Source organism: Cynocephalus volans, chromosome 3 (assembly GCF_027409185.1).
Source record: "Cynocephalus volans isolate mCynVol1 chromosome 3, mCynVol1.pri, whole genome shotgun sequence".
In the NCBI taxonomy this organism is placed as follows: Eukaryota; Metazoa; Chordata; class Mammalia; order Dermoptera; family Cynocephalidae; genus Cynocephalus; species Cynocephalus volans.
In genome coordinates this window covers 10,172,061-10,190,864 of record NC_084462.1, presented here as the reverse complement: position 1 = coordinate 10,190,864, position 18,804 = coordinate 10,172,061, and the positions used below count along the sequence as shown (strand labels likewise).

At 52.6% G+C, this 18,804-nt stretch overlaps 1 protein-coding gene across 4 annotated transcripts; it reads right to left on the bottom strand.

The window, feature by feature from the left end:
• Positions 1-797: 797 nt before the first annotated feature.
• Positions 798-18,104, bottom strand: U2AF2 (U2 small nuclear RNA auxiliary factor 2). Of its 4 annotated transcripts, none has more exons than XM_063090903.1 (12): positions 17,904-18,104; positions 13,762-13,897; positions 12,860-12,904; positions 12,458-12,561; positions 11,851-12,002; positions 10,354-10,470; positions 9,278-9,416; positions 5,748-5,827; positions 5,546-5,668; positions 5,156-5,254; positions 4,645-4,893; positions 798-1,075 (listed from the first exon to the last, which is right to left on the bottom strand). In XM_063090903.1, the coding sequence occupies exons 1-12, from the start codon at positions 17,950-17,952 to the stop codon at positions 941-943; spliced, it is 1,428 nt and encodes a 475-aa protein (XP_062946973.1). In that variant the 5' UTR covers positions 17,953-18,104; the 3' UTR covers positions 798-940. The 4 variants fall into 4 exon arrangements, with proteins under 4 accessions (XP_062946973.1, XP_062946974.1, XP_062946975.1 ...); XM_063090904.1 differs by having other exon boundaries at positions 5,168-5,254; XM_063090905.1 differs by lacking the exon at positions 12,860-12,904.
• Between the last annotated feature and the right edge of the window lie 700 nt (positions 18,105-18,804).

Sequence of the window (18,804 nt, the reverse complement as noted above, 5' to 3'; positions counted from 1 at the left end):
GGAGGGAGGCGAAATACAGCGGAGACCCTGACCCGCCCACGCCGCACCTGCTCCAGCCCACTCGCGGCTCCGCGAGGCCACCCACCACCCCTCATGCCTTCTGGGGCTACACCTTGTGCCCCACTCCAAGGAGTGGGGCCACACAGGCAGGATTTGCCCTTGGGGGTGCCAAGGGCACCTGGTAACAGTACCAGGGGCTAAAGGTTCTCCCCGAAAAGGAAACCTGGCCAGGCACCCGCACTTCGCTAAGGAAACCACCCCCACCCAGAACCAAAGAGAAGGGGGGTCAGACACACTGGACACAGAGCAGCTACATAAAGTAAAATACAACAAAATGTTTAATGAGCAAATTCGTCTTAGCAAATATGAAACTGCCACAGAGAGTAGGAGAGGGTCAGGGACCACGGGGTTGGGGGGAGGTCGGGGAAGACTAAAGAGGAGAGAATCAACTACCTAAGAAACCAGGGAGGGAACAAGAGAGGACCAGAGGACGGGAGCTGTGGTCCTGGAAAGGGAAAGAGGGCAGGGTACTGAAGGTTGGACAACAAAATTCAAGAGTTTGGCCATAAAATATAAACACGCTATGTTCCTACGGTGGGGAAGGGGAAAAGAAAGGAGGTATAAGGAAGGAGAGGCTATTTTGGGAGGGGCCATGGGCGTCCTACCCCACCCTGCTGTGCACCTCATCCCAACCCCTTCCCTCTGTGTTTGTGTGGGTGCATGTGTCGGTGTGGGCCTGTGTGCACACTTCCCCAGTCCCTCCCTACCCTAACCCCCCAACCCCCCACCCCCCCCACCCTTAATTGCTGCCATTCCAGTTGCTGCCGGCTGTCATTCGGCTGTCACTCCTCTGCCCATCGTCTTCAGAGGGGGAAAAGGGGGAGGAGGGTGGGGGGAGAAGCCCCCAGCCATCCCTGCCCCCACCCTCCCCCACCCGCCTCTACCAGAAGTCCCGGCGGTGGTAAGAGTCGGGGTCACAGTATTTTGTGACAACCACTCTGTTGGCGAACTTGCGGCCTGTCAGGCCCTGCATGGCTTTCTGGCAGTCAAACACAGAAGTGAACTCCACAAAGATCTGTGGGGAACAAAAGGCAGGTATGTGAACAAGGCTCACTCCCAGCAACCACACAGCATGTATCCAAGCCTCAGAACTCAAGGAAGTGAGACGTAGGGAAAGAGAGCCTTGCCACAGGCTTCAGAAAGAGACCCTTGGTGCAGGTTTGAGGGTGTTCACCCAAACATCCTCCAGGATCAAAGAACAAGAGATCACAGAGCAGAGACATCACTGGCATAGAGAAGGAACAGAAGCATGCCTGAGTCAACTGAGCCACACAAAGCAGGTGTTGGTGGGGGACAGAAGCAAGTTCCCTGGAAGAGAGGGATTACTTGTCTTGAGTGTCTACTCTACACCAGCCACCATGGTGGATGTTCCTTAAGCCTGCCCAAGCACTGTTCTCCCCAGACAATGGATGAAATAAGGAAAGCTCAAAAATTAGGATTCAAACCCAGGTTGAATAAAAACAAAAAAACTTGAACCTTGATCTCTTTAAGATTATAATCTTGCTTGAACCACCAGTTTACAGGAAATGGAGGGAGTGGAGGATACAATGAGCCTACTTCAACATGGGAAATTCTATACAGCAACCAACTATTTCTTCAACAGATAAAATGGCTTGCAAAAAAAGGAGGGGGGTGTGAGATACAACTGATAAATAGAAAGTCTGTAACCAAATTCAAGGTGGGGACTTTGTATCCTTACTGAAACAAACTTACTGTAAAAAACATTTTTGAGACAGGGCAATTTGAACATGGATTAGGTAGATACTAAGGAATTAATGTTAATTTTGTTAATGTAATAATGGTATTGTGATTTGTTAAAATTAAAAAGGATTACCTGGTTAAAGCAGTGGTTCTAACTAGGGGCTAACGTCCCCACGGGACACTGAATAATGTCCAGAGATGTTTTTGGTTGTTACAAAGGGGGCAGTAGTGTTACTGCCATCTAGTGGGTACAGGCTGGGGATGCAACTAAACATCCTACAAAGCACAGCACAGACCCACACAGCAAAGGGTTATCTGGCCCAATATGTCATGTCAGTTAAGAAATTAGAGAAATTTACTTAAGATCTCAGGTGAAACATATCTGAGATATGCTTTAAAAATATTCCAGCAAACAAAAGGAGGGTGAGGAAAGTAAGCTGAACACAGAAATTAAGAATAACAAAATACTGATAACTTGAAGCTGGGTGATGTGTGACCTATAATACCACATATACTATAATATGATATAAATAATGTATCTCTATCATAGTCTCTACTTTTAAGTTTGCAAGATCTGTAATAAAGAATTTAAGAACAAAACAGGATTCAATAACTTTTAAAATAAAAATAAATAAATAAAAAAACAAGTCAGCAGAGCCCAGAGGCCAGGGTCTCTCCATTCATTCTTCCCACAAATGTTTACTCAACCCCTACCTTAAGCCAAGCCGCACTACAGTGCCAGACAGCAGAAATGAACAAAACTGACCAATACACACGTCAGGGACACACACACAAGTGAGCAGGAGCTCCAGCTAGGGGCTACAGGCCCCCCTCCTCAAGCCCTCCCCTGATACGCTCTTCCTCTCTACAGCCACCCTCTCCACCCTCTTAAGGAATTAATTGGCAGGCTCATCTCCTTGGGCAAGTTCATCCAGTCCAGTCCACACCAGGCAGGATCAGTTTCTCAATGACACCCAAGTGTTTATCAGCTGTCACGCTTAAATACAGACCTGTCCAGCTAACTGCTTCCTAGACATCCCTACTGGGGTGTCTCAGGAACCTCAAAGCCAGCTGGCCCAACATTGATGGCCACCGCCTCCTCCCGCCAACCTGCTCATCATCCTTGCTTCTTGCCTGCCATTCCCCACCAGTCAGAGAGCCACCAATCTGGGCATCTCACTGGCCTTCTCCATCCTCCTCCGAGCACACTCAAACCAGTCACCAAGGTCTGGCCATGTTACAGGCTCAACTGTCAAATTCATCAACTACTTCTCTCCATCCTTTGATACTACCTTAAATCAGGTCACCATCTCTCACCCAGATTATTGCCAAGAGACTCTTAACATGTCACCCTACTCATGCTTAGACCCCTGCTAATCTGTTCTCTAAACTACAGCCAAAATCACCTCAAAAATGTGGTCACAGCCCTGCTCTCTCCTTAAAAACCCACCACTCCAGGGAGAAGCCAAAGCTTCTTCCATGAATAAACAAGTCCCTCCCCAATCTGGCCCTGAGGAGCCAGCCTCAATTGATAAATCTTGCTCTTGCACCACACTTCAGTGGCACTGATCATTCAACTCCCCACAAGCTCCAGATGCCCATGGCTGCCCCTCTGCCCTCCTACTCATCCATATTACCATCCTGCAGGGCTCAGCTCTTTAGGGCCAGGTTAAGTGCCTGCTTTGCACACTATGCCTAACCCTCACTTACTTCATTATAATAAGGGGCCATCTCCATCTGTCAGGCATGACCACATTCAAGACCTTTCAATAGCTTCCTTTCCATCTCACTCAAAAGAACACGCAACGTTCTCACTAGGACCCACAGGGCCCTCCAAGACCACCCCCAACTCTGCAATACTGTCTCCCAATGCTCTCTGTTTCACTTGGCTCTGGCTATGCCAGCCTCCTCCCCAAACACATCAGGTACAGCTCTGCCTGGGGGCTCTGTGCTTGCAGAGTTCTCTGCTCACAACACCATCTGCCTGCAAAGCACAACTCTACTCCCTCACCTACTCACTGCTTAACTGGCACTTCTTGACCTTGACCGCCCTGTCCAAACACCAGGCCTGCAATCCTGCTCCCCACCCTTCCCTGCTACTAACCAACATGGCATACATGTCATCTAACAACCATGTCCCAGAACTTCAGTGGGCTTCTGTTCACTCTCAGCATCTAAATTAGAGCCTGGCACCATAAAAATTCTTTAGTGAATGTAAGTCACATGCTCTCACCACTGCCTCACAAGGTGGACAATGTGAGGTGTTTACACCTGGCACAGTGCCAGAGCCCATGTGACTTAGTGGGCTCTGAAATCAGACTGTAAGAACCTGAAACCTGTGTGTGTTGACACATCACCTCTTTGCATTGTCTCCTTCCATGAACGTACTCAGGCTAGGAAAACTGATGACTAACAGAGGTACAGCTTTAGCAGAGTGCCTGGCACATCGGAGACACAAGTGGGTGGTGCTGTAACTATACCTACACTTTTCCCCCCACTTCAGACAACACAAAACCACTTGCACACAGTCACATAACAAGGAAGAGGCAGAGCCAAGTTTTGAATCAAAGTTGCTTAAACATAGAGCCCAAGTTCTCATCCACAGCAGAGGCACTCCCTGTCTGCCGTCTTGTCTGTGGGCCCTGGGCCCCTACATGTCCACACACCACCCCTTCTCTGGGTCAGCAACACCTCCTGTGGCCAGGCCCAGAGGGGGCAATCAGCAGTGGTGCATATGTGAAGAGGGGTAGTGGGGAGAGGGAAGATGGGGGAGGGGGGAAAGGGGGGAGGGGAGAAGAGAGAGGGAGGAGGGGGAGGGGGGAGGGGGGGAGAGTGAAGAGGGGAGAGGCGAAGAGAAGCATGCCGAGCCCAGGGCGCCCTGACCTTTCCACAGCCGGGCACCTCAACGCCATCCACAGGCCGGGGGATCTCAATGGACTTGACAAGCCCGTACTTGCTGCACTCGTCACGCACATCCTCCACAATCTCCTCGTACTCCTCGTCGTCCAGCAGCTCCTCAGGCAGCACCATGTTCATGAGGCACAGGACCTCAGTCGGGTGGCCGCCCATCTGCACCTGGGAGCTCATCAGGCCTGGTACTTGCAGGGTCACAGGTGTCTGGTTGATGGTGCTCTGTGGGGCCAGAGAGGAGGTGGGGGTGTCATGGGGGGCCCATGACCAGCCTCCCTCCACTCAAGCCTGTGCCCCTCAGACACCCACCCAGGGGAAAGACTATCCCTCCACTTGAACACCTATGCATTCCAGTCCCCAGCACTGCCCCTAAGTGTCCCTCAAACCCCTTCCCATGAAAGCTGGAGCAGAGCTTAGGAGAACTTACCCCCAGCCAGCCCCTTCCCACCCCCAGGGTCCCTCTAGCCAATGGAAGATGACGTGCCGGGGGGCTCACCAGCGTGGCATTCTTGGCTCCCACACTCGCCCTCTGGACAAGCAGCTTCTTATCCCCCAGCTGCATCCCATTCAGCCCTGCGATAGCCTGTGTTTGGAGGATGAGGGTGGGAGGGGGTGCAGGGGAGAGGTACGAGTCAGGAGCCAGGAGCCCAATGCCTCCCCCAAGACGGGGCACTAGTTGGGGAAGAGGGTAAGGGAAAAGGGGCTGAAGGCTTGGAAACAGCCAAAACCAAGGTAAAAGGGACAAGCCCCACACAGGACACTGCTCCAGGCTGGCCGCCTCCCACCCCACCCCTGAGGAAGGAAGATCTCAGCTTGGAAACAGTGCAGGGTAGGAAGGGCAGACACAGCAAATGGTCAGGGACTCAGGACTCACCTGATCTGTGACGTTGATGTCCACGTACTCACAGAAGGCGTAGCCCTTGGAGAGCCCTGTGGCACTGTCCTTGACCAGGTTGAAGGCCTTGAGAGGCCCAAACGATGTCAGCAGCTCTTTTACCTGCAACGAGCCAAGAACCCATCATGGCTGGGTTAAGGCTGAGGTGGGGAAGGGCTGGGAAGGAGTAAAAGAGGTTTACCTGGTCATCATTCAGGTAGTTGGGTAAGCCCCCAATGAACAGCTTGTGGGCAGAGTCAGGGACCACAGTGGACACAACTCCTACAGGGAGAGGGAAGAAAAAGGAATTCAATTCCAGTATAAGATTATCTCCCCAATACTTGGGAGGGAAGATCTATAGAGTAAGCCCCTAAGGGGCCTTGACCAAGACACTCCCTGCCTTATGGGGGTAAGATGGGGGACACACCACACATTCCTCTAGTCCATGTATCCACTTCAGCCTGAGGAATATGAGAAATAGCATGCCACAGCTCCCCATTAAGAGAAAGCACTGTTTCCCCCAGACACATCCAGCCTCACAAGAACCTCAAACTAGCATCCCCCAGGATGCCCTGAGAGCACGAAGACCTGCATTCACACCCCAAATCTGCCACCTGCTGCTGTGTGACCCTGGCAGGTCACCTTGGCCCTGTACCTACTGGTGAGTAACGACACACCCCTTCTTCACCCCTCAGGCCTCAACTCAAGAGCCCTTCACTGACAACTGCCCAGGTAAGTTTCCCATTAAATCCCTCAGTCCTTTCCCTTCACAGTCCTGTACTCAGGAGAACAGGTTATTCCTTGGCCTCAGGTCATCTGCCATACTTCAGGGGTGCATCCACCCTCACACTCACAGCTGCTAAGGTTCTCAGAACAATGTCCTCAGTATCAGCTGTTATCCCAGTGATAACTACTGGTTGATTCCAGGATACTCTCTGCAGCGTCCATGAAGACTGAAATGTCAGTGTGGTCATTATCTTCTGTGTGAGTTTTATAGCCCCCAGCCCTGCCCCTCTACACAGAACTCTGGACTCACTGACAAGTTCCTGCCTGATAGTTCAACCTGACATTCCACAGGCTTTGAAAATGTTATCACTTGATTCTTGGAGCCATCCCATCAGAAGTAAGCTAGGTTAGGCCTCAGAACCAATCCAGCCAGACTCATAAAGCCCAGCTGTGTAGTCTCTCCTTCCTCTGCAGCCTCCTTCCACCAAGTGGGAGTGGCCCCATCCCACCTCCATCCCGATCTTGGGGAGGAACAAACAAGATGAAGAATGGGAAAGAGTCTCACACTGAGCCACTGTGCCTGTGGAAGAAGGGGAGGTGCCCATCCACCCTCCAGGGTCACATCTGCCCCAATGCACCCTCTCCCGCCACCCACCCCAGCCCATTCAGCCCATGCTAACGCTATCCCTGTAGAACTGCAGGCACCAATCCAGCCACTCTGACTGCCAGAGCTGAGTCCCAGCAAAGTGGGGTCACGTATACCACAGGAGACCCAGTTTGTGAGCCACCAGGACAAATAGACGCATCCTGGGAGTCGAATACATACTGCGTATTCACCACAGGTCAGGTACCATGTCAAACTCTTTAAATCTATTACCTTACAAAAAGTCCTATATACAATACAGAAGGAGAATACTGAGGCACAGACTGACGTCACAAAGGCAAGAAAAAGGCAGTCTCCAAAGTCCACACTACACCATGACTCTTCACAGGCAGTTCAGCAGGCTCAGGGTTCCACCTGGGGCCCCTTGGACAGCTGAGCAACACAGTGGGTCACCCCAGCAGCCAGGACTTGATCTGTAACAGCTGTGTTGTATCTCAGGGAGGCAGCACGGGGCTGAGGGCACAAAAATCGGGGGCTCTGGGTTCAAGTTGTGGTTGTGCCGTGGGAGGCTTCTTCAGTCCTCAGTGTCTCCATGTGCAGAACAAGGAGAACACTAGCACCCCCCACATAGAACATGTGCGTGAGAATAATTCATGCCAAGTATGTACTTAATACCGGGCCTGAGGACAGCACAGGAGCTCCCACAGCTGGGGTGTTTGCTGGACTAACTGCCAATGGCAGGGCAGGGCCAACCTGGCCCAGACAAGCACTGGTGTCACTAATCAGTGACAACATGAGCCACTGTTACATGACAACTACAAAGAAATCTTCTCAGAGCCTCATGTTCCTCTAGTCAATGAGGAAAATAAGCCACACATAGCAAGGATGTTCCAAGAGTCAAGCAGGAAATAGGAAGCCAAACTGACTCTGCAGGGATCACAAATGAAAGCATCACAGGTGGAGCAGATATAGTGTGGGTTAGAGATGGACTTAAGCCACACCCAGCAAGGATCTGGCCCCACCGCCCCGACGTCCTTTCCTCATCTGTGTGGCTTAGCTCGGCCCACATGAGCACTGTCAGAGGAGCTCAACAGCTGCTGCCATCACTATGTCATCCTCGGCTCAGTCTCTGCCAGAGCACCCTACTTTCCTCAGAACAGAACTGAGCCCCTCAGCCTGGCAACAGATCCCTAACCTGCTGTCCTACACCCCAGGGTTCACTGCACACCCCGCATACCCCCAACCAGAAAGGAGGCATTGCATTTCCCCAAGGTGCAAAGGAGGACGAGGAGGCATGGAGGGATAGACGGGTCCGGGTTCTAGCCCAGGCCTGCCTGACTCCTCAGGCCCAATGCATGGTAAGCTTTGCATACACTCAGTTGTGAAAGTTAACTCCTCAGAGAAGTACCCTTAGCCTCTCTTCAGAGGCACCACCTGAAGCAGGAGAAAACAACCTATTCAAGGTCACAGATTGGTTCTGTCATTCCAAGTCAAGGCCCTAACCACCTTATCTCCTGACACGATGAACAGATTCCCCACAAACACACAAGCTGTTGGGCTCCTCCCTGCCCCACACACCTGTTATCTCCCAAAGGTGTCACCTGGTTCTCATCTCTCACCTTTGGAACTCAGTTCTATGGCCTCACCTCCCCGCTGAAGATCACCCTGGACCCCAAACAACCAGAGCAATCTTTTCTTATGCTTTACAAATAGTGTCACCTCCTGCTGGGCAGGAGCCTTCTATGTCCCTAGCACTGACTGCTGGGCCTGGCACAGTTAAATCCCACTGAAGGAGTGGGCAGGGTCAGACTCAACACTGACCCTTGAGGGGGATACCTGGTGCAGGGCAGGGACTCAGGGCTAGGCCCAATTCACAAATTGAAAGATCATAGCCTCTGGCTCTTCCTGCTCCTTGTTTCCATCTCTTTTTTTTCTTTTTCTTAAAAAGACTGAGTAGGGCCCAGAACACAGAATTCAAGCCAAATGCTGGGAGACAAGACATGAGTGAATACTCAGGTACCAGACCACACACTTTGGGCTCTGATGATGCCTGCTGACACACACGTGCACAGACATGCACACACTGAACCTTCTGAGGTCCCACAGCCAGGAATGAGGCCCGGAACCCAACACCTTCACTTTCCTCAGCACCTTTAGTCTGGTCCTGACTCTGCCACTTACTAGCTGTACATCCTCAAGCAGATCACAGCTCACCCTCTCTGGGACCCAGGCACCACCTCTGCCATGCAGGGAGAATACCCAACTCACAGAGATTGGGGGAGGCAGGGAGAAGACATACATTCCCAAGAACTTACACAGCTTTCTAAGTGGCTCCAGCTGGGCTAAAGAAGAAAACAGTGGGGCTGTGGGAGAAGCAAGCCCTCAATGGATCCCCTACTCACCAGGCACATAGACAGAGGGGTTCTCCGACATGCCAGGCAGTGGCTGGTAGTCGTGAGGCCTGCGGATCTTCAGTGACTGGCCCTGGAAGATGATGCCATCGAAGGCCATGGCCTGGGTAGTCTCGTCCACTGAGCGGAACTGAAAAAAAGAAGGGGGTGGGGGGAGTCAGGGACTAATACAGCCCCCAGTCCCTATTGCTCTGTCATCAGGATTTCCTCTTCCCTTTCACTCCTGTGAACAAATACGACATCCCAGGCCCTTTTCTGGGCACTGGGAGAACAATAGACATGTCCCTGCTTCCAGGAGCTCATACTCTACTGAGTAAAAACACCAGTACCCAACACAAATGCAGAGGTAAACACACAACAGCAAGCTGTAACAATGCTGAAAATGGACAAAATACTGAGAGAAAATGCCACAGGGAAGTTTAATTGGAGAGGTAGGTGATGGCATTAAAGATTTTCTGATAAGGTGACATTTAAGCTGAAATCTGGAGCAGTGCAACTCAAAGTGGACCACATGAGGCATGTACAGAGACTGAGAGAGCACCTTTAGAAACCTTTACAGAAATCTAACATCACTTCAACATCTATGTTGTATTTTGCAAGAGTATTAATCTACCAAGAGTTGAAAGTTAAAATTCAGGGTTCTTTACCAAACAACTCGAAAAACACTGACAGGGAAGGTTAGTTAGTACCATTAGCTAGCTGGGGTAAACAACCACAACGAGACAGGGCAGGAGTACGGTTGTGCTCTGGGAAGACCAGTGTGGCCAGAGCAGAGGACTGGGCCCAAATGGTCTGGACAAGGCCAAAGAGGTCTGCAGAGGCCAAACAGGCCTCCCAGGCCACATGGAGAGCAAAGGGAAGGTGGGAGGCAGGATCAGATTTGCAGAGCATTTACTGAGCTCGCTTCAGCAACCTGAAGAGAAGTTAGTTCTCTTCTCTTAGGAAGAGAACTAACTGCAGAATGCGCAGTGAAAACAGGAGGTGCCGGGAAGCACAACACACAAAGGGACCAAGAAACAGGTCCTCACACCACACACTTTCCTGACCCCATCACTTGCCCAGCTCACCTCCAAAAAGGCAAAATTCTTGTCTTGGTTAATCTGCACAGCCAAGACGGGGTTGCCAGGGGCCTGGGTCAGCCCCCCCAAGCGCATCTGGGCATTGAAGAAATCCATCATAGCCTCCTGCAGAGGGAATAGGAGACAGGGGGGGGCCGGGGAAGGGAGGTGGAGAGAGGAGGGGAAGGGTGAGAGAGGGAGACACAGAGGGGTTTGGGGATAAGGGGGAAGGGACAAGGGGAGGGAGAAAGGGGAGGGGAGGAAACAGTGAAATATGGGTGTGGGGTGTAGAAGTCAATAGAAGGAGCAAAAGCAAGAAGTAAATGAGAGAAAAGGACAGAAAGCAAGGAGCAAGAGACAGTGAGGGACAGGAAATGGGAGCAAACGAACAGAGACAGGAAGGATACGGGGTGAGAGCCACAGGGGGCCCCAGCAATCAGGGGAAAAGGAGAGAGTTCAAGAAAAGATAGAGAAAACCATGACAAGGGATAAAAAATAAAACATAAAACAAAGAAAACAAGGAAACAGAACACACAGGCAGACAGACACACCCAATGGAGACAAAAATAACGAAAATGGTAGGAAAAGTAGACAGGAAGCAGCATGCAGGAACAGAGAAAGAGACAAGCAAAGGGAAAACAGGACAAAGACCAGGACAGAGACAGAGCAAGGAGAAGGAGGTCCAGAGTGCAGGGGGCGGGAGAGAAGGAAGGAGTGGGGAAGAAGGAAGGAGTGGGGAAAGGAAGGGGCGGGGATGGGAGGGGAGGAGAAAAGAGTGATGTGGAGGGATCTGGCCCTGGAGTCCGGGGGCTGGTTTATCAAATGTAGCAAAGTGCAGGATGAGAAAGTCAGAATGGACCTTACTTGCCTTCGACGATGGTAGCAAACTTTTTGTTGCTACGAGGGATCTCAGCCCCACAATATTTCACTTTAAAGAGAAATGGAAACAACTCTTTGATCTCGGGATTCTCAGGGGGTGCCACGGGAAGGGGTGGGGGAGAGGGGGAGGGGGAGAGGAGCGGTGGGGAAGGTGGGGGCAGGAGGTCGGGGCGATCAAAAATAAAAGAGCAGCGACCATGGGAGGGATGTCGGGGAGAGGATGGGGGACAGGCGGCAGAGAACGAGAGGTGTACCAGAAAAAAACTGAGGAGGGGAGCGTGCGTGTGCATGTGCGCGTGTGTGTGTTTGTGTGTGTCCCCGAGTCTCCCTCTCTGTCTCTCTCCAACACGTAGGTTAGTAGGTAGGTACGTTATGTGTGTGCTTGATCCCTGGGTTGCTGGAGGAGGTTGAGGTGAGGGGAGACGGGAGAGGGGAAGAGGAAGGAGGGAGAGGGCCACCCCCAGCCCGGCCCCTGGCTGGCTCAACTCCATCGGTCCGTCTGGGAGGGGGCCGGGGGGTCTTGCAGGAGCAGAGTCTGACCCGTGCAGGTTGGGGGGAGGGAATGGAGGGAAGGGGAGAAGGGGTGGGGAAATTGGGGAGAGGATATGGGCAGGGGAAGGGCAGTACCTCAGTGATGCCAAAAGGAATGTTGCCCACGTAGAGGCGCCGAGCCTGTCTGGTCATCTGGCTCCCGACCACGGGCACCGGCGTCGGGGTCACAGCCAGACCATCAGGGGTCATTGTGGGGAGGAGGGCAGTAGCTGGAATCTGACCAGCAGCTTCAAAAGGGATGGGAACAGGATTAAACCACATCTAGGCAACCCTTGGCCAGAGCTCAAGGACCACCCACCACATACCCTGAGAAGCCCCCCTCCTCAGAGCTGAATGCTTCTCCAAGCTCTCAACACACTCAGCAGCAGCACTCTCCAGAATCACCACCACACCCTCTCACAGCATCAGATCCCCCCATCCAGTAACTGCTGCTCCTAAAAAGCCTCCTCTCCTAAGGGCATCCAGATAAAGGCCTCCTCCCCCACTCAACCTCAGGTGTCTCAGATCATCTCCTCAAGCCGGGGCATCAAAAGGGTCCCAGGGATGCGATCCTCCACCTGATTCCTCAACTTCAAGCCACCCCCCAAAGCATACACACAGGAGAGCAAATGATGGAGGAAATCTCAAGTCACCCTCCTGCCCCCTCCACCCTCAGGAGCAGCCAGGGGTGGGAAGGGCCTACCTTGCATGGCCTTGTATTGCATCGGAGTAATGTGTTCAAAGCCAGGTGGTGGCACGTCCCAGTATTTACGGACCTTCTTCTTCTTCTCATGGCGGGGGGAACGACTGGGGAAGCGGGGAGGGAAAGCGGGGCAGGGAACCCTCAGTCTGACCAACAGTGGGCCTGCAAACCCCCCTCAGGATCCCCCCCAACACCCCCACCATTAAGCTCCGCTCTCTCCAGGAGGGAGAGGATCTGGGGCAGGGCCAGGCCCAGGCCTGGGGAGGGTGCTGGTTTCAAGGCAGATAAGACTCTTCCCCAGTGCTCGGGGCAGGGTTGGATGTGGGCGGGGCAGGGTGTACAGGGCACGAGGCGGTGAAGGGAATGGACATCAGGGTGGAAGGGGCAGGAAGAGAAGCTCACATCAATCCACCGTGCTCCTCTTTAGCGCCTCTGGTCAAAGGTTTGCTGGGGGGTGGGAGGGAAAGGTATGGGGAGGGGTGACTGGGGACCTTCGTCTCCCCCACATGCCACTCCCCCCCAAGGGCACTGAGCCCCAGGGCTGGGGCAGGACCGAGGCAAACAAGTGGCAAGCAGACCTCCCTCGGCCCTGCCATTCCCCGCCCCCCCAAACACTCCCACCCTCAGGAAAAAGTGAGGAAAGGAGGTAGGGGCCAGGACAGACCACTCTCTAGTTGGAGAAACTGAGATGGGAGGAGGCAGGAGGACTTCCACCTATCCCGCCCTTCCTCACCTAAGAGGGGCAGAGAGAACAGAGAGGAGAGGCTAGAGAGGGAAGAGGCATTAGAATAACAGAAAACCAACATCCCTAAGCTAGAAAGTAATAAGCCCAGGCTGTGGATACCGCCCCAATCCCCCCAATCCAAGAACTCCCTCTTCTTGGGAAGCAGGGAAGAAAGGAACTGGAGACAGATACCAGCCCCCTCAAAGACAATCCCACAGAGAACCACAGAAAAAGAGGAGAAAAGAAGAAACGGGCCCTCAGAGTCAGGGACAGAGAACACCCCCTTGCAAAAGAAAAGGCAAAAAATGATTCCCTATCTCCTGATAAAGAATCAACCGCCCCCAGCAACCCACAAGCACCACAGATAGAAAAAATGAAAGAAACACCAGAAATGGGAAAAAACTGAATTCAGGACAGACCAAAGAGCAGATTCCCTCCCTCAAATATACACAAAGAGAGAATGAGCCACAGACGGCACAGGCACAGAAACACACAGGCTACCCACTGAGTGCAGTCCATGGGCTGGCGAACACTCCCCACTCCCAGGCTGGCCCAGCCGGGGGTCCCCGAGCCCTAGTACCTTCGTCGCCGCCTGTCCCGGGAGGTGCTCCGCTGGTCTCGATTGCGCCGGTCCCGGCTCCGACTCCGGCGTTTGCGGTCCCGGCTTCGAGAACGGCTGTGGCTGCGCTTGCGGTGCCGGTTCTCCTTGTCTCGCTCTAGGCAAGGGTGAGAGAAGGGGGTGGGCTGAGCAGAGGAAGGATGCAGACCCAGCCCACCCTGCGCGTTGGTGGCTATGCCCTAAGCCCCAGGGAGGCCACCCCCAAAGGGAAGGGATTCGATGGAGGAAGGGTAATAAGAGGCCTCTTGGGTCCACAATTGAGTCCAGGGACCCTGAGGGGACCAGGGGGACGGGCCTGGAAATGCCCCCGGGGAAGTAAGATACCTGAGGATGCTCAGGAGGAGCTGGGGAGCCAGAGAAGACAGAGGAGGCTGGCTCCTGGTCCCCCTCGAGGGCTGAGGGGCCTGACCCCAGGGTCGTCCCTGAGAGGGGCAGGGCTAGAGGCTGGGGAATCAAGAGACCCAATGATGTTTTCCTGAAGGGACCCAACGACCCCTCAGGAAAGACCTGTGCAACCAGTTGGCACCCACAGCCCCATCAGGCCCTGGGGTCTGGTGCCAGGCAGGATCTGATACCCCCAGGAAGCACTGAAACTCAAGCCAGCCCTTTCCCAATCGGGTGAATAATGCAGGAGCACCCTCCTGGCAGGGAGGGGCCTCTCTCTGAATTTGCAGACTGAAAGGGAAAGATGCCCCACTTTGCCTTAAAGCCAAGTACAGGACAGGCTAGAGCTGAGGCTTGTATCTCCCCGAGCCTCCAATCTGCTCCCTCAATTCCCTTCATTTGCCTTGGAGGCCTTGCTAGCAAAACCACAAAAACCTCTGCTCCCATCAGACCCTTCACCCTCTGAAGAAGGGAAACAGGCCCTTGGAAGTGGAAGTTAAACCATGGGCACTGAGGGATGCTTATGAGCACCACTGTACATATTTCTTTAATTCAAAGACACTGATTTCTCAACTATCCATCAGGCACACAAAAAAGACGAACATATTATCATATTCATATAGTTTAACATGTGTTTCTTGAGAGTGATAATTTCTGGGGACAAGAGGAGGAAAAGGCAATGAGAAAAGGGTGTCAAAGTGGACTTGAACCTCACCAACAATGTTTTGTCATATATCTTTTTCTGATACAATTACATATGAGTTTTTTGTAAATGCATCTCAATTACAGAACCATTAACACAAAAAAAATGCATCCGGAAGAGGAAAAAATATTAGTAACAAACATCAAGATGCTTCCTACAAGCGGAATCTACACGAAATAGTTTTATTCGCACTAACTCCTCATTATTGCTTTGGAAAAACACAGCTGAGGGCTTAAGTAACAGATGAGGAAACTGAGGCACAGGGAGATAACGACATGCTGAAGGCCAAACAGCTGGAAAATGGTAAAGCCTGAATTTTAACACCATATTATGAAGCACTGGCCATACTTCTGAATGCGGGTCAGGCAAAATACTCCAGAGTCTGCCTAGAACCACTAATGACAATGGAATTGTCCTCACAGAAGCCAGAAAAGAAAAAAAAAAAAAAATCAAAGACCAGAATCAGGAGGAGAGTCAACAAGACAGGCCAACAGTGTGGAAATGGAGTAGTGGGGCAAATGGCATTGGGCACTGGGAGGTCTGGCTCCACACTCTTAAGATGGACAGGCTGTGAATACCAAGAGCCTTTCCTGCTAAGTCTCTGAAACTGACAAGGAGGCAGAGAGGGACCCACACAGAGAAAGCAGTGACATCTGCTAGCTGCCTGTGACACAGACAAGGAAATTCCCTGTACACACATATAGCCGAGGAAGGAAGGGAATGAAGCTGGGAGAGATGCAGGGAGGCTGGCCTACAGAGACAAAGACCCACAGGTAGGGTGACATGTGGGCAGAGCTTTCCCTAGCGCAAGAACCCTCTCCCACACACTGATGCTGGACAGATAAGAACAGAAAAGGGAGTTTCACTTGCTCAAAATACCATGGTCACCTTGCAAAAGCAGCTCCACCAACCCAGGAGCCATGTCAGGTCTCAGGCTCTGGCTTTCCAGCACCAGTGTCAACCCCAGAAAAACCGGAGCAGCACATCTGTGAGAGCCCCAAGAACGGCTCAATCACCTCCACCTGGCAGTACAGCCTAGTGGAACTTGGCCTTGTTTGTAGCCAGCCAGAGCTCAGTACCAGTATCAGCTTTTCTGCTTAACAACTGCATGAAACCATGCAAAAGCCAACTTAACCCTTAAGACTAAGTTTTCTCTCCTTTAAACATAAGTCACCATGTCTACCCCACCCAGGAGTTGTGAGGAGTTGGCAGAATGACACTTGGAAAGCACTTTTCCCTGCCCTTCCCCAATTCTAACACCATCTCTACATGAGCCAAAGACCTGCCTCTCTACTTCTTCTCTAAATATACGACTTCACAATAACAGATATCGCTTATTGGGCACTTAGTGTATGCCAAGCCACATGCCACACACTTTACATATGTTACCCCATTTAATTTCAGCTCTACCTCTGACCAGCTGAGACCTGGGAAAGTTTTTAAACTTTCTGAGCCCTCATCTTCCCTGGTAATGGGTTGGAAATCATTTTGGCCTCACAAGGCTGTAACAAGGGTCCACTTAGAAAAACGGTGCAAAGAGTTTAGCAAAGTACCTCGTACATAGTAAGCGCTCAAAGTTTAACTACAACTATCATTACTATCATCCTTATTAATCCTCTCAAAAACCCAGTGACAAAAGAACGATGGTCACCTTACAAGTGAAAAAACACAAGATACAAAAATATTAAAGTAACACAACTACTAAAGAACAAAGCAGGTACCTGAACCCAGGTATGCTCATTAAGGCAGTAGATCACCTAAAACAGAATGAGACACATCGTGGGCACTCAATAAATGTTACTTCTTCCCCTAGAACTGTTTCCTAATCCAACCACTCCCCTATCCAATTCTATCCAATTCAAAGGAGAATTCCTCAGCCCTCACTCCATCCCACGTACTCCACGTATCAGCATGAGCAGTTTAAGCCTCAAGCGCCAAGAGACTCAAGTCCCCAACTTCCTCTACTCATATTTCTTCACTCTCAAGCCGAAATACAGGGACAAGAAAGATTTTTTTAAACGTCGAACGATACCCAATTCTAACATTCTTGTTCCTAAACTGATCAACACCAGCATGACCCGGGTATTGTTCTGACCCGCCACAATCCACGACACCACCTGAGGGTATCTGCCTCCCACCTTTCCCATTAGTACCAGTTCCCTCTTCCCTCGCTCAAAGCCTCAGTTCCCTTATCTCTATATTTAGAAAATGTATGAGACTGAGTCTAGGTGCCCTGACCTTGGGATCGCAAAGGATTTAGTTTGAGATTTGGGAGTGATAGGACAAACCCTTCATAACGCGACTCTTGGGAGCGCGAAAAGTCCCCGTGTAAGTAGGATATATGCATGCAGGAGAAACACTCAAAAAATGCACACGGCTTTTCTCTTTTAGAAGGGAACAGGAGTCGAACGCGTTTACGTGAGGAACCCCACGACCAGTGGCCGGGACAAAACGCCCTGGGGAGGGCTCATAGAAAATCAGCAAAAGGCTGCGAGAGGTACTCCGCGCGCCCCACGAGATTGCTCTGCCCTCGTCCACGTGAAGGTGGGGGAACGGGAGGGCCCCAACCTCAGAACCGCCATTTTGGAAACAAAGGGGGCGTGGAGATGGGAGCCAAAAGCCCGACCGGAAGCGGAAGTGCCAAGGCAGCGAGAGAAAAAGAAGGCATTGCGGGACCTAAAATAATCTCCAAGAGAAAATTAAGAGAATAAAGAATTCGCGACGGCACTTCTGGCGGGCTCGCGCCCATTCCCTAACCGCCTCCGCCGAGACCACGTGGGGCGGGGAAAAGGCCGCCGCGCGCATGCGTCACGGGTCCGCGCCTGGCCACCCCCTTACCCTCGCCGCGCGCGCGGCAGAACGCCGGAACGGTCACGTGAGCGAGGCGCGCGCCGCAGGACGGAGAAGGGGGCACCGCGCGGCACGGGGGGGTGGAAAGCGAGGGGAAAAGTGGCCGGGATAAGGAGCGAGGCGAGGAGCCGCCCCCACCGCCGCTCCGTGACCCCGGCGCCCTCACCTTGTTTATTCTCGTTGAGCTGCCGCTCGAACTCGTCGAAGTCCGACATGCTGAGGCGGCCGCGTAGGGCCCTGTGCAGCTCTCGCCTTGCCTTGCCGCCCGCCCGCTCCGACCGCTTCGGCTACTTCCGCCGCTGGCTTCGGCTACTTCCGGCCGCCGCCGGCGCTCAGGCACCTCCTACCTAATTAAGCCCTGGGCAGCCCGCCCCGACCCGACCCGCCCAGGCTCCGCCCACCCGCCCGTGAGCTACCCCTCCTCCACCCCCCGAGCCTGACTCCAAAGCGCGTCGGCTATTTCCGAACGGTGGACGAAGTGATGGGCCGGCGGTGGCTACGCCTGCTTCCGAAAAAACCCGAAGCGAGGATTTCGCCGGTTTCCCAGGTTTCAGTAACTTTTCGGAGATTAGCGCACCAACGTTCGGCGGTTTCCGTGGGTCCTCGAGTTTCTCTGCGCCCAGCCCCCTCTCAGGGTTTGGCTTCTTCCGACAATCCAAACCGTCTGTCTTTGGCTCTTTCCGCTGACTCGCCCCGCTCTTCTCAGCCGGCCCTGTCCAAGCAATCGGCCACTTCGACAATCTTAACTGTCCCGGTCTTCGGCCCTTTTCGAAGGTTTCCGGCACCTGCCCTCTGGCCCCTCCAGAGATTAAGCTCGATTCCAAATTTCGCTCTTCCCGGAGATTCCACTCGTTCACTCCTCCCCTCTTGGAGAACTTCGGCTCCTTCCGCCACCGCTTCGGGAAAGCCTCACTCACAAGGGACAGCTTCGGCTTTTTCCGTGGGCGTTTCGACTTCTCTCGGCTTCGGGAACCGAAAAGGGAGGGAGGACGGAGGCAAGGTGGGTCAGGGGAAGGAATACGAAAAGGGGGCGGAGCCCGAGCTCTGGGCACTTGGCTCTCCGGTGG

Bases quoted from the DNA above. Each gene is read 5' to 3' on its own strand.
- U2AF2 (XM_063090903.1), bottom strand. From the start codon at position 17,952: ATGTCGGACTTCGACGAGTTCGAGCGGCAGCTCAACGAGAATAAACAA. The intron at 5,828-9,277 runs GTGAGTAGGGGA...CTCTCCCTGTAG, and splicing joins CCCCTCTGTCTATGTGCCTG to GAGTTGTGTCCACTGTGGTC. The intron at 5,255-5,545 runs GTGAGTCCTGAG...CTCCAAACACAG, and splicing joins ACATCAACGTCACAGATCAG to GCTATCGCAGGGCTGAATGG.